At 41.5% G+C, this 15193-nt stretch overlaps 1 protein-coding gene across 1 annotated transcript; it reads left to right on the forward strand.

Annotated features, from left to right (window-relative positions):
* Positions 1-548: 548 nt before the first annotated feature.
* cd5 (CD5 molecule) lies at positions 549-15178 on the forward strand. The gene is made up of 10 exons (XM_066718630.1): positions 549-723; positions 9924-9968; positions 10269-10283; positions 10593-10952; positions 11853-12161; positions 12434-12736; positions 13918-14046; positions 14280-14330; positions 14455-14520; positions 14614-15178. Exons 2-10 carry the CDS (start codon positions 9926-9928, stop codon positions 14688-14690), a joined length of 1353 nt encoding a protein of 450 aa, XP_066574727.1. The 5' UTR covers positions 549-723; positions 9924-9925; the 3' UTR covers positions 14691-15178.
* The last annotated feature ends 15 nt before the right edge of the window (positions 15179-15193 follow it).

Consider the following 15193-nt stretch of genomic DNA (forward strand, 5'->3'; position numbering starts at 1 on the left):
TAATGGAACTGAAGTGGATGCAAGAAAACAATGTCTGCGCCTGGACCCCATCCGCACACTGAAAACACGCCACTAGGCCGGTGGTCTCAAGCAATATCCAGAGCTGAGTGAAATTGGTGTTTTTTTGTTGCTACCTTTGACAACAACCTACATGTGCAAAGTGGGATTTTTCGACCTTGACAAGGTTGAAAACTAAAGAAAGGAACTGACTGAACAAGATAGTCGATATGAGTCGATATGCGATCAAGATCCTTAGGACTGAAGAGGCCCATCCATCACAGTGACTTAATTATGAAGTTAGTGACACCTGGTCATCTTCACACTGTATAGTTAGGATATTTTAACAGGTGTCGTCTTTGCCCACAGGCTCTCGGCCTCCATCTCTGTCTCTGTCTGTGTCTCTCTCTCTCTCTCTCTCTCTCTCTCTCTCTCTCTCCCTCTCTCCCTCCCTCTCTCCCTTCCCCCTCTTCCTTTCTTCATCTTTCTGTCTGTCCCCACCTCTCTCTACATCTCTCTGTCTTTTGAAATGTCAGGGCTTTGTTCTGAGGAAGCTGAGAGAGAGAGCATGAGAGAGAGCGGCATATAGAGAGAGCGAGAGATAAAGAGAGATCTTTTCAACACCCCTCACATTTCCTATAGAGGCAGGCTTTTTTTTCTTTTTCTTTCAGTCTTTCAAACTCTACCTCTCCTGTCTGCGTCTCTCTGGGTGCACAGAGACTGGCGGTAAGGCTGAACACTTTTAACATTATTATCAGTATCATCATTTTGATTATTATCGTATTAATGTTACTATTATTACTCTTATTAGTGTAAGTCATATAATTTTCACAAGGCAGCTGATTAACTCTGAACCGCATTGTCCCGCATTAAAACTCACTTGATTTCTAAAGTGTTAGCTGGTACTCAGAGTCACGCCATATCATGCAAAATCCTTTTTACCACAGTCAAATGGCAACTTATACTACAGTGGCTGGCTGACCATTAAGCGTGTATTTACTGAGGTTGATATTATACAGCTGCAGACTTCATAACTGGCTCCTACAGGTGTAGAGAAAAGGACTCACACCCTTCCTCTGAATCCATGGTTTATAGGGGATTGGTTTAGTGCTGTTTATAGTGTGTGTTAACTCTGCTGGCGTGTCAGTGGCGTGTGGTCAGCAGGTGGCTGAAACACTGATCCCACCCCAGAGAGACTGACTGTCAAAATCCCAGCTGACCGAACTGAGTGGCGACAGGCATGGGGAGGTGTCAGTGTTTCGCTCAGCCTGGATGTGTAACAGTGAGTCTGTCTGGGTCTGTATCAGTGTTTTGACACTGTACTGACAGGACAAGTGAGATATTCATTAAACTAGACGAATCACAGAGGAACATGGCGAATGAAGGGGAGTGAGCATCCTCCACTAGTGGCTGTGTCAGCTGCTCGGCCGCGGGCACCAGTCCTGTTGCTGTGAGTGTTCAATGGGTGTCTACCCATGGTCTGAGGGGAAGGCATATCTGTGCAGCTCACATTAAGAGTCATGTTTACTACACTGCTCTACAGTCCATATGTACAGCTATATTAACAGCAGAGTTCACATTGACAGCTGTATTAACTATGTATAAGATATAGCTATAATGAGACTCCTATATCATTCAGGTTAACAATTATATTAATTACACTACTGTATAGTTTACATTAACAGTCATATTACCATTAGAGGTCACAGCTAAATTAAGTGTATATTTCTATTTACCAGGTTTATTACTGACAGATGTGTATACTTTACAATAACAGCTAAATTACCTGCCCTGAGAGGCTCAACTGAATCATTAACAGCCTCAGGGCCGCTGTGTTGGGTCAGACCCTGTCTCTCTCTCTCGATGTCGTCTGGCTCGGATACGCAGTGCATGTTCTGAGTTCTGTGTGTGTTCTAGGGTTCCTGCTACATCTAGCACTTTATTCTGTGCACTGTAGTGTCTGCTACTGTACTGTATTGGATTTTGTTTTAGATGTAATATAATGTTAATAATATTACATTATAATGTTTTTTACTCTGTAACATGGCACTGTCACACTGTACACAATTCATAATTGAACGCAAGTTCTCGTAGACTGATAATAATCATATTCATAATAATAATGGTCTTGTTTTTGTTTTTGTTTTTCTTGTATGAAGTCAGTGGGATGTATTCGCCATAGATAAGTCACATAGGATCAAATCAGCCAGTTGCAAATCAAATATATTTGAGATATATCAAAAATGTGAAGACATTGGACAGTATGTTAGTATTGCACTGTAGTGTATACATGTATCATTAAATACAGAATGTAATGTAGTCTGAATTACAAAATCAATTCATTCTTACCTAACAGCAGTCTGTTCACCACAGGACATATTGCAGACAGCACCGCAATGTTCTTCATGAATGTTTTATGTTTTACATACGAAATACTTTAAAAACAGATAAATGTAACCATTTACTGTAGTAGTTAAAGATTAGTACTGGACTTTAGTCTATATATTGTAACATCAGTACACAGTACGAAATATATATAATTGCAAATTATATAACATTAATTATATATATATCAGTATAGAGACACATCATTGTAAGAATCACAGTACAGCAATAACAGAGTATGGTATGGAGTATGTATGGTGGTCATTTGGGGTCTGTGTATCACATTACACTATAGATAACATTACAAAATCGACTAATCCTTCACAGCTGATATAACTGAGACGCCAAATTTCAGGGCCGTGTCTAAGCGTACTAATGACCGTGTTTAACAGCGGCCGGTATGAAAAGTACAGAATATGTTTTTGGATTATATGTATAAAGACATTGGGCTTTTCTTCAGGTTTTTTGTGTTGTTTTAAACAAAAAAAACAGAACTTGAGAATACAAACAATCGTTTTATCAGAACAAGTCAAGTGACAAGATCTCTCCACAAGTGTTTCTCTCCAATTGAAGGAGTAGGCGACCGACTGACTGAGTAAATTACTCTGAACAGCTGCGTTGCTCCTCTGCCTCCTGACTGCACTTTTTAAGTCTCCCCTTTTAATGGAAAATAACTACTAATCATGGAAGGCACAATTTGTCATCAGATCTGTGGGACTTAATTGAGACACAGACGTGGGTTGACATTGGTGGCACTAATGACAGCTGTCGAGTCGGGGAGGGAAGGGCCACAGAAATAATCAGAAGCCTAAATATATTTCAGTTCAGTATATATGTCAGTTAGCAGTTTTGTATACAGACATGCATGGTACTGGGTTAGTATAATAATCCAAATATTGTAACCATTATATTATTATTATTATTATCATTATTATTATTATTATTATTATTATTATTATTATTATTATTATTACATTATAATACACATCAGATTAATATAAATTAAGTAATTTATTGTTTACACAATAATTTACTGTAATGATAAAAGTGCCGCATTCCTATGGAGCCATACATCAATCTACAAAACAAGATAAGAACAGATTCAGAGAAAAATTATTGCTGTATTATTACTAAATTATAGGTAATACAGATGTTTATAACAACCAAATAGGTTTTTCACAGTTGATTCAACACCTGTATTGAAATCGTATGCTGTGTTAGAAAAGCTATTAACAAACGTAGATTAAAAAAAAAATGTATTTTGAAAAAATGCACCGAAATTCAAACATATTTAATTAACCTAATTAGTTAATAAATACATTTAAAGTGAATAAGTAAATAAATTGTGTTTGGAAACATTCAGTTTGCGGAAAAAAAAAAAAGTTTTCATTCAGACAGCAAACTGGCGAACATAAAAGACATTTAGTGTTACAAGCAAAGTCAAATATACTTATTAAAATCATAATAATACACAATTATAATAATTAAAACAACAATATGCAAAATAATACAAATTAAAATAATAATAATAATAATAATAATAATAATAATAATAATAATAATTTTATATCAATTAAAATGCCACAATCAGTATAAACTCTAATTTCCCCCATTACCTTTCCATGGCACAAGTATACAGATATTTACAAAAGACACAGACATATAACCTACACTAATTTTTCTCTGTGCCGCTCACATTTGTATCAGCAAAGCAATGGATATTCCTTCTAGAAACACAGGTAGGTAAGAACCCAGCGGTGAAATCAACCAAAAAGGATTTACTCCCTGCAGTCGACAGTCAATTGAACTTCAAACCAATATGGATCACAGGTCACATACAAGCAGCCATGACACAGAGAGAGTTACATATATTTTGCTTCACGAGCACAATGTTCCCCACTGCCTCTCAAATGATTAGCAGTAGAAAGCGGTTTATGCGATTCGATGAAAGTGCAGTTTTAGGTGCGGCTGTCTTTTGCGATTGTTGTGTAGGTGTCAGTCTGGGCCCAGATCAGGGCCTCCCAGCCTGTCATACAAGTGAGACCCCATGTACTATTTGCTTTCACAGTTCGTCACAAAAACTGCATTAAAACACAGGCTGAAGCTGATGCTGATGCTGAACACTTGCATTTCTTTATTTTTTATTTTATATTGACTAAAACCATTATTGAAAATTGATGGATGGATGGATGGATTCAACCCTGGGTTGCATTTGCTCCAAAGCCCAGCTGTGTGAGTTTGAGTACACACTTTTGTAGCATCTTGACAAATATTAAATTAATTAAAATCACAATTATTATTATTATTATTATTATTATTAGTAGTAGTAGTAGTAGTAGTAGTAGTAATAAAATCATCATCATAATTTTTATTTATTTCTTTATTTAGTTGATGTTCTTATCCCAGGCAAAATTAAATATACAGATTTTACACAACACATCACATGTTCTAATATGTACAAAAATAAATACAATACACAATGCAAGCCCAAAGGAGTAAGCAAGGACCCCATTGGTTTTGATTTATAAATCATAGAAAGTGGCTTCTAATGAAAAATATGTAAACCTTGATAGATTATAGGTTTGTACTTTGCGTTTTGTGTTTTGGTGTTGTCCAGCTCAAAGTAAACTAAAATCAAGTACACGATAGAGCGGAGGATGACTTTTGTGGTACTACATTTGCTCATTAACTAGCAGGACATATAAAGTGTAGTGTTATCGTGTGCCTTGTTAGGTGTGTGCTGTGCTGTGTGTATAACCATTATAGCCTAGGACAATACAGGCATCTGTAGTGTAATAATGTAAGTATTATGATACACCATAGTACACCATGGTAATATATGACTGTTACCACAGTACACCATGGTATAAGATCTATAGGGGCTCTTTTACAGTATAATTAACCACTTTTAACTTAATACACCACAGCATATTTGTATGGGGGATGTATCCAACCACTGGAGACTGTTGTGTCCCTTTTGTTGAAAACAATTAATGAAAGACTGATCAGACTACTAGTTCATGTGTGTGGAATGGTCCTGAAAGGGCTGTTGATATTTAGAAACAGCATAGAAACTTTTTGCGTCTGTGTGTTACTGTGTGTGTGAGTATGTGAGTATGTATGTGTATGTGCAGTTATCTGGTTCGCATCCCAGTCCAGCTCTGATAGCTCCTTAACTGCTCTAGTGATGGATTGGACGCGTCTCTCTGTGTTGGGAGTACCTGCAGTAAATCACCATATTTTAAGCTGTCAGACAACAACATTTACTGTGGAAATCATAAATAGAAGATAAAAAAGACACATGCGCAAAGGTCAAAATCAAATTGTACCCACAGCACATACACAAACTGGCTTTCTCACTCAGAAACAGATCCACATTTTGATTTGCTACATATCTCCAACAGGATACAGACATTCACAAACGGTTGCATTTAAAATACAAGCAAGGCCCGCAGGCCATCAATCAGCCGTTGAATTAAAAGCACAACACATGCAATCAGATCATTCTTTAACTTCATAAATTCTCACAGTGACTGTTATTGTAAATTGCATTCTTCTTCAATTTGCCCACCTGAGAAGATCGTTTCATGGATCAAGTGATTGACCGAGAGCTCCCGTTCAAACACAGCCCAGGAGACACAGAGCACACGCCCCCAGCACCCCTAGACTGACCTCTTAAAAACAGTTGGAGGAATTTTAAATGTAATAATAAAGTTCTACAACACATATAGGGAAAGAAAATGAAATGGCAGAATACATAGCAAAAAGTAATAATTTGGAGCAACCAGAGATGCAGGAATAATGTTTGAGTGCTGGACAAAATGATATCTGCGATGCTGACCTGTGCATTTCCAAACCGGCTAAGCAGAGCAGCATAAGTGAGTGATTGGTCATCACATGATGACAGTTGTATCAGCATAGAAATTTGAATTAATATTAGCATTAATTTGTAGTGTAGTGTATCAGTAACTCCTAGTAATATTAACTACTATTAATTTCCCTGTTCATGTATCCAGATTGCCTAGAGATGCATGGTCATTTGACCTACAGAGGTAGCATCTAGTTCACCTACACATTATTACTGACCCATCCATTGGTAAGCTATCGATATGAATCCCTTTATCAGTGTGGATTCCAATCAGGGGGTTCAGATACCCATAGATTAATTTTTCAAATTATAGATAATATGATGATAATGATGATTTTCATTATTATTATTATTATTATTATTATTATTATTATTATTATTATTATTTCTACAAAGAAAATACAATACACAACACTAAAACGCAGTCCATCTGCACACTCTGACATAGTGTTGTTTGTGAATGTGAGCTGCCTGCAGGGCCTGTGAAAGGGTAGGTTGTGTCGCCCTGACCATGCTGTAACTGCAGTTTACGCTACAGAGTTGCCAAGTCTCTGAAATAATTATATGTTATTGTAACGTAAGGTACACTTATACATTTCAGTTAAAGAAGTGAATTTAAGTATCACCTTATCAAGAATCCTAGAATCTTGTAGAACTCAATTTCTGCAATAATTGGACGCAGACACCAATTCCAAAGATATAAATTCTCAAATTTATTAAAAACAAAGATAAAATGTAGCACTACACTAGATATACAAAAAGGGAAAAACTAATTAAAATTCACTCAAGATCAACAAATCAAAGACAAATCACTTCCGTGACCAAATCAAAGACCATGGAATGGCATCTGATGACACACAAAACGTTACACAAAATTACAAACAATTCTCCCTAATTGATTACTGTTCAATGATTAAGGATAGGCAGGGCCACCAATAATCTAATGTCTATTAACTTGTGTCAATTTCAGACTAAACAGTTAAACAGGAATGAGAAGATATTTCTCGGCGTTGACAGATTTTATTTCTAAAATTGTCAAACAAAACAGTTTAATGCAACACACATTTATATTTAAGAAAACTAAATGATATTACATATTCTAGAGTTATGAATCACAGATTAACATTTCTAATTGATTTCTCAAATGTCATGAATCATGAACTCCAAACTGTTAAACTTATCTGAACTTCGTCGCAGAGAGGCCTCTCTGTCTTCGGGCTCAGATAACAGCACACGGCACGAGGTCCGTGTGGTTTGGAACAAAGGCAGTCCGGTTCGGCTTTGTCCAAGAACTTCCACTCAGTCGATGCACCTGGAAGTTGGGGTTTCGCGAAAATAGAGTCTTTTCCAAACAGATTTTCCACTGGTTTGAAGGCTCCAAGGTTGTGCACAAAATCTTCTTTGCAAGCAGGATTTTCCACAGTAGTTACTTGAAGACAAAGTCTTTGAGGAAAGCAGGGCCCTGTTCATTTCCAAGGGTCAAGTTTCTTATGACTCAATAGCTGTTTAAATGACTGAACACTTTTGTATTGCAGTCGACTTAGTCAATTGTCCAGCTGTAAAACTCCACTGATCAGGTGGGCACAGGCGGGCAGCGCAGTCTGTAAAGTTCTTTATTTAATAAAGTCCTTTAAAAGAATTCTTCGTACGGCTCAATCTCCTTCTCCCAGTTTAACTCTTCTGTTGCTGGCAAAGACTTGGTTGGTATCTGGTTCCGGTTCTGGCAACAGAGCTACAGGTTGAGCTGTGGCAGCGAGTTACTGGTTCACGTGAGAGAGAGAGAGAGAGAGATGCCATGCGCTACCCTTTATACGCCTGTCAGATCAATAGACGATTGGTTCCTGAGTTCTTGAGATTGGATTTCGGTTTCAGCCCCCAGTGTCCTATTGGAGGGGGGCTTGATTTATGACTGATGTCAATCCATGCCATCTTTTGGAAATACCGGTTGGCCTGGGTTCGTAGCTCTGTTACGGGATTTCGGCTCTCGTCCACTTCAAAGAGTTTTATGACCTCCAGGCCCTATTCCCCTGACATTTTCACAGCAGGGATTCCAAGCCATTTGGCCCATTCTCGGTGCCATCCTCCCAAGACCGCCACTTTGATATAGAACAGTTAATGTGCCGATGAGCTCAGGAAATCTTTAAACTTCGGGGGAGAGGTCTTCTTCAGATCTAGAATGCTACAATGCTCTATCAAAATACACCCCCCCTTAACGCTACATTATACTTTACCATTTGTTTTTGCTGCCAACAAATTGTGGTGACGCAGATAACCACCTAGTCACCTCATGGTTGTCACCTTTGACAAATAATCATAATCATAATAAAAGACAATGGACCAAAAGTAAAATTGTCACTATAAAAAAATACTACAGCCCCCTATTGTAACAGCACTATTCTACTGCACTGTTACTACAGCCCCCTATTGTAACAGCACTATTCTACTGCACTGTTACTACAGACCCTATTGTACCAGCACTATTCTACTGCACTGTTACTACAGACCCCTATTGTAACAGCACTATTCTACTGTACTGTTACTACAGTCCCCTATTGTAACAGCACTATTCTACTGCACTGTTACTACAGACCCCTATTGTAACAGCACTATTCTACTGTACTGTTACTACAGTCCCCTATTGTAACAGCACTATTCTACTGTACTGTTACTACAGCCCCCTATTGTAACAGCACTATTCTACTGTTGCTACAGGATAGTTTCACATCCCTGCCACTGTACCTCTGGGCGATGAGGGTTTGTGGTCTTGTGTTGATATGTTGATATGACCAGCACTGTGCTGTAGGGAAACAACTCTGCAGTGCCCCCTGGCCGCTCACTGGAGTGCTGGGGAGATCTGCAGAGATCCCAGAGAGAGCTGCTTCTGTCCTCCTTACAGGGCCCTGACTCTGTGTGTGTTTGTGTGTGTAAGTATGTGTGTGAATGTGCGTGTCTGTGAGTGTGTGTGTAAGTATGTGTGAGTTTGCTTGTTGATGTGAGTGCATGTGTGTGAGAGTGTGTGTGTCTGTATGAATGTGTGTATATGAATGAGAGTCAGTGCGTGGGTGACTAAAGTATGTAAGTGTGTGTACAGTGTATGTAAGCTCATGTGTGTGTACAGTATTGCGTGGCTCACATGCCTGGTACGGCAGCCGTAGCGTGAGAGGAGTGGATTTTTCACAGCCGATTCCACAGTGGGAGGATAAGAGACAAAAACATATTTTTTCTGCTCTGGGTTTAAACCGTCAAACAGAGACCCGTGTCTGGAAAAGAGACAGAGTAGGCAGAGTAAGATCAGTCGGATTCAGTGAAACTCCCTCACTGACTGACTGACTGAGACACTGATTTACTCTCTCTCTCACCCATGTACACAATTACGAAGGTGACACAGGAAGTTTTACAGGTTACTTGTTTGAATTTCCTGTGTGAATCATTCAGAGGAAAGATTCTGCAAATACTTTAACCGTCCGTTAGTCAGCCAGTGTGTCCGTACTGTATTGTGTAAAAGGGAACATGCAGTATTCCTCAAATTATGGTTTCATGCATCCTTACGTGTTTATATGGTGTATAAGTAAGATGTATGGCACGTTTCCATTTCAATTTGATCATAAAAGCAAGTGTTAAAACTTGCATGTTCCCCTTTAACTCTCTCTCTCTCTCTCTCTCTCCTTCTCAGTGATGTGGGTCTCTCTGTCAGTGTTTCTTATTCTGCTGGGTGTGGGTGAGTGACCCTGAGACTCGTACATTACATACCTGTCTGTCTGTCTCTTACGTATCTGTCTGTCTCTTTTATCAGTCATTAAGACATCTGGCCGTCGTCACACGTCCCTGTCTGTCTGTTTGAATATTTTCTTATATCTGTCTGTCATTGTGCCTGTACATTGTCTGTATGTTCAGATATTTGTCTGTCTCTGCATCTGTCTGTGCATTCATAGATCCATTTGTGTCTGTCCATTCCTGTATCTGCCTGTGTCTCTGTCTGTCCTCGAATGTTCGTGACCCTGTGCTCTTTATGTTTCAGGTTTCAAAGCAGAAGGTGAGAAACTACTGCAACTATCATCACATTACATTGAGCTGCAGTTCCTCAGTTGTGCCATTGGGGGAGCTATTTCTCCTTGGATTATATTAGAATACAGAGTGGGGGTGTGTGGGGGTGTGTGGGGGGGTGGGAGGTGGAGTGTTTTTGTCTCCCTCTCTCTCTCTCTCTTTCTCTCTCATAACTTAAAATCACTCACTAGTCATTTACTCTTCCTTCACCCCCCTCCCTCATTCTCTCTCCTTCTCATTCCCCCTCTTCTACCTCGCCACTCTCATCCCCATCTCCTTCTCTCCCTCCCTCCCCCAGTTTTTACAGGCAACAAAAACAACTCCACTGCATCCGCCGTCCCCTCCACTCCACCCTCTCCCCTCCTGCGAGTGTTCAGTGTCCAGAGCAGTCGCAGTCACTGCGCAGGGGTGCTGCATCTCTTCCAGTGCCAGTCTTCCTCCCAGAACTGCTCTGCCACTCTGCCGCTATGCTGGCAACACCTGCATGAGTCAAATGGGTCAAAATTGTGCGAGAGTCTGGGCTGTGGGGCCTTGCTGGAGCTGGTGCCGAAGAAGGGGAGAGACACGCCAAGCAAGCCGGGAACAGAGGGCTGGGGGTTCAAGCTGGGCTCGGTGGTGAAGGAGAAGTGTGACATGGTGACAGAGATACAGTGTGCAGGTAGGTAGGCCTTTGTGTGTGTGTGTCATGTCTATGTCTGTGTGTGAGTGTGAGAGGATGTATGTGTGTCTGTGTGTGAGGTTGTGTGTTTGAGTGCCTTTCTGTGTTTAGTTGTGTGTGTTGTCTTTGCACCTGACGACTGTGTTTTGCTTTATTTATCTGTACTGTATTAACCCTCTCTCTCTCAGTGCAGTGTTAATGTACTGTAGTGTCCAGTCAGTCAGTGTGTCTGTACTGTATTAACCCTCTCTCTCAGTGCAGTGTTAATGTACTGTAGTGTCCAGTCAGTCAGTGTGTCTGTACTGTATTAACCCTCTCTCTCAGTGCAGTGTTAATGTACTGTAGTGTCCAGTCAGTCAGTGTGTCTGTACTGTATTAACCCTCTCTCTCTCAGTGCAGTGTTAATGTACTGTAGTGTCCAGTCAGTCAGTGTGTCTGTACTGTATTAACCCTCTCTCTCTCAGTGCAGTGTTAATGTACTGTAGTGTCCAGTCAGTCAGTGTGTCTGTACTGTATTAACCCTCTCTCTCAGTGCAGTGTTAATGTACTGTAGTGTCCAGTGAGTCAGTGTGTCTGTACTGTATTAACCCTCTCTCTCTCAGTGCAGTGTTAATGTACTGTAGTGTCCAGTCAGTCAGTGTGTCTGTACTGTATTAACCCTCTCTCTCTCAGTGCAGTGTTAATGTACTGTAGTGTCCAGTCAGTCAGTGTGTCTGTACTGTATTAACCCTCTCTCTCTCAGTGCAGTGTTAATGTACTGTAGTGTCCAGTCAGTCAGTGTGTCTGTACTGTATTAACCCTCTCTCTCTCAGTGCAGTGTTAATGTACTGTAGTGTCCAGTCAGTGTGTCTGTACTGTATTAACCCTCTCTCTCTCTCTCTCTCTCTCTCTCTCACACAGAGCTGAAATCTCGTCTCCCAGTTCGTCTTTCTCCTCTAACCCCGCCGTTGCCATGTTCTGGTTCTGTTGAAGTCTACAGCCAATCCAAATGGGTCCCGCTCTGCAGGAACTCCCGGTGGACAGCCCAGCTCGCCAATCAAATCTGCGGGGAGGTGGGCTGCGGCAACGATTCGGCCAATCATAACCCTCCCCTGGCTAAGAGCATCCAATCGTGGGGCGTGTTCTGTAACAAACACAACATGAGCCTCTTCCAGTGTCAGCACTTCCTGGAGAGTGAAAAGTGTCCCCCAGCCAGAGTGATCTGCAAGAGTGAGTGTGTGTGTGTCTGTGTGTGGTGTATTGTGTATATAGGGCTGTGTTTCTCTGTGTTGCCTGTTTTGCCTGTAAGTGTGTGTCTATGTCTGTCTATCGTGTGTCTGTGACAGTCTGTATCTATGTATCAGTGCATCTGTGCTGATAGTCAGTGTGCTGTCTCTCTCTCTCTGTGTCTCACAGTCCAATGGTCTTATCAGGCTCTCCTATATGTTTCTATACTACACAACACCATAAAACATTCTCTTTCTGCCTCCCTCTCTCCACAGACTCTCCCCACAGTCTCTCACTCTCTCTCCGGGGAGGTGCCAGTCACTGCCAGGGCCGCGTCCACGTCTTCCACAATGACACGTGGAAACCAGTGTGTCGGGGAGATCAATGGTCAGAAGACTGGACCAATGCCTGCCATGCCCTGGACTGCAAAAAGCTGAAGGAGGAGGATGAGGGGGGGGCCGAGGAGAAGCAGGAAGTGATGGGGGTGGTCTGTGTCAATAAGTCGGTGTCCCTCTCTAAGTGTCAGCACTACCTGCAGGACCAAATCAGGTGCATGTCCCCCAGCATCACCTGCACAGGTAAGACAAGGCGAGGTGAGGGCAAGAGTGTGTCAGCACATGGTAGCTAAGTCTGAGAGAGTGCTAACGAGTCATAGAAATCATGGTGTTGAAGAATTGTATGTCCCAGTAACTAGAGTACTGTACTACTACTACAACTACTAATCATTACACTCACTTCTATAGCACTTTATCTAGACACCCAAAGTGCTTTATGTGTTACGGGGTCCCACCTCCACTACCACCAATGTCCAGCACCCACCTGGATGATGCAACATTACATTACATTACATTACATTACATTATTTGTCATTTAGCAGACGCTCTTATCCAGGGCGACTTACATTTGTACCCATTTATACAGCTGGGCATTTTACTGGAGCAATCTAAGTGAAGTACCTTGCTCAAGGGTACAGCAACACCCATAGTGCGCCAGTCCCTCACCACACATCAGCTACTCAGTGGGGAGGTGGGCAGAGAGAGATAATTGCCAATAACAGTCATCCCTCGAAGTTATGTTGTAATTGGTTCCGAGTCCGGTGACTTTAAGTGAGACAAATTTTCCCATAAACTCCATGTTAAAGTGGGGAGGATGGTTCCAGACAATCAATTTTGACCAAGAAAAATATATATTTATATATTTTTTTAAATTACTAAAAATATTAAATCTGACAAGCAAATGACAATTAAATGAGGAGGCACTTTCTCTTAAACTGTAAACTTAAATAGAATCGTCCCTATTTAAAGACATCATGGAAATGCAGGAGTAAACCGTTAAATTAACAGTGTATAAAAAGTGCTGACTGCAGAATGAAGCCAGAAATAAACGTCCACTACATTTACATAAATAAACCCACTCTCCCTTTCCTTCTTGTAAATATTTTTGTATTGAATCCATTTACCTATAATTTAATGAAAACTAACAAAATAAATAAATAAATAAATAAAATCAGCAGCAGCTATAAAGCAGTCTGCGAAGAGTATACTGAATTGCTAAACTATAGAGCGCAGGTAGGTCTTGTACATAACTGACACAGTCACACGCTGTGGATCATTCTGCGCAGAAGCAAACCAATTGAGCCAAGTGTTCACACAGTTCATCATTCTGAGAAGATCTTTGGTGACATTAGTCAGAAGCTCACCTGAATCTCTCTCTCTCTCTCTCTCTCTCTCTCTCTCTCTCTCTCTCACTCTCTTTCCAGGTCACCCCGTCCCCAGTACCAGGGCCTTGGTGTCTCTGCAGGTGATCACAGTTCTGCTGTCTCTGGTTCTGCTGGTGCTGGTCATGGTGAAGTTCGGCCCACGGACCTACCAGAACATCCGCAAGAGAAGTATGCCACCGCCCCCTGCTGGACACTGCCACACTCTCATACTGATACACACAGACAGTCAGTCACAGAGTAACACTGAAATTATTACTATCATTACGACTATTACTACTGTTATGTATTTATTTTTAAGATTCATTTTGTCTTTAGTTATCACAGTAACCTGTGTGCCTGTGAAGTGTGAGGGGGAGCTCTCTCTGTCTGTACTATTATATTTAAAACTCATATTATTGCAGTGTCGGACCGGAGAGAGAGACAGTGGATTGGGCCCACGCAAAGCCAGAGTGGTAAGGAATTATTTGCCCACCCCTCTCTCTATCTATCCCTCTCTCTGTGCAGTGATGTTGTAGTCCCAGTGCCCAGTCAGGCAGTCAGTATTAACCCTCAGTGTCCTGTGTCTGTGTGTCTCAGTGTCGTTCTACAGAGCACAGAGTGCACAGGCCAACGCTGACAACAAACAGAGGCTCTCCTTTCCAGGTAAGACACTGTACTGTGGTGTATCAGTCCATCACTCAGTCAGTCAGTGTGTCTGTACTGTACTAATTCTCTTTCTCTCTGTCTCTCTCTCAGGACTAGAGAGAATGACTGTGAACTCCACTCGAGAGTCCTCCTCCGCCAGGAACAGCGACTACGACTCCTACAACTGAGAGAGAAAGAGGGGGAGAGGGAGAGAGAGACCAGCCCCAGTCTCTCCCCTCTCCTTCTCAGTGTCTGTGTGTGTGCGTCTCTCTGCACCTCAGGCTGGTGTCGCACACTGTCCCTCAGGCTGTGGCAGGGGGACCCGTACTGGGCTGCTCTGGTCGCAGTGCGCTCCTCCTCTCCCAGCAGGATGAGGAGTTTGCAGGTATGGATGAGGCGACTGAATTTAGGGATTTGGTTTGTAAATTGTGGGAAGTAGGTGTCCCTGATGTTTTTGTATTTAGGGCGGGACAGCAGGAAGTGCAGCTGTTTCAGTGTCTCCCAGATCACAGATTCTCTCCCTCCTTCTCCCTCTCCATTCCTCTCTCACTCCTTCCCATCCTCCCTCTCTCCCCACCCTCCCCTGCACGTCCCTGCTCTTTCGTTCAGTCTCTCTCGTTTATGGCGTGAGTTCACAGTCACAATTAGCGAGCACAGAAATACAACTTGTATACAAAACTACACTTACGGT

Source organism: Amia ocellicauda, chromosome 12 (genome assembly GCF_036373705.1).
Source record: "Amia ocellicauda isolate fAmiCal2 chromosome 12, fAmiCal2.hap1, whole genome shotgun sequence".
In the NCBI taxonomy this organism is placed as follows: domain Eukaryota; kingdom Metazoa; phylum Chordata; class Actinopteri; order Amiiformes; family Amiidae; genus Amia; species Amia ocellicauda.

Excerpts from the sequence above, each read along its gene's own strand:
- cd5 (XM_066718630.1), top strand. The coding sequence starts at position 9,926 with ATGTGGGTCTCTCTGTCAGTGTTTCTTATTCTGCTGGGTGTGG. Across the intron at positions 12,737-13,917 it reads CCCCAGCATCACCTGCACAG|GTCACCCCGTCCCCAGTACC; the intron begins GTAAGACAAGGC and ends CTCTCTTTCCAG. Across the intron at positions 14,521-14,613 it reads ACAGAGGCTCTCCTTTCCAG|GACTAGAGAGAATGACTGTG; the intron begins GTAAGACACTGT and ends TCTCTCTCTCAG.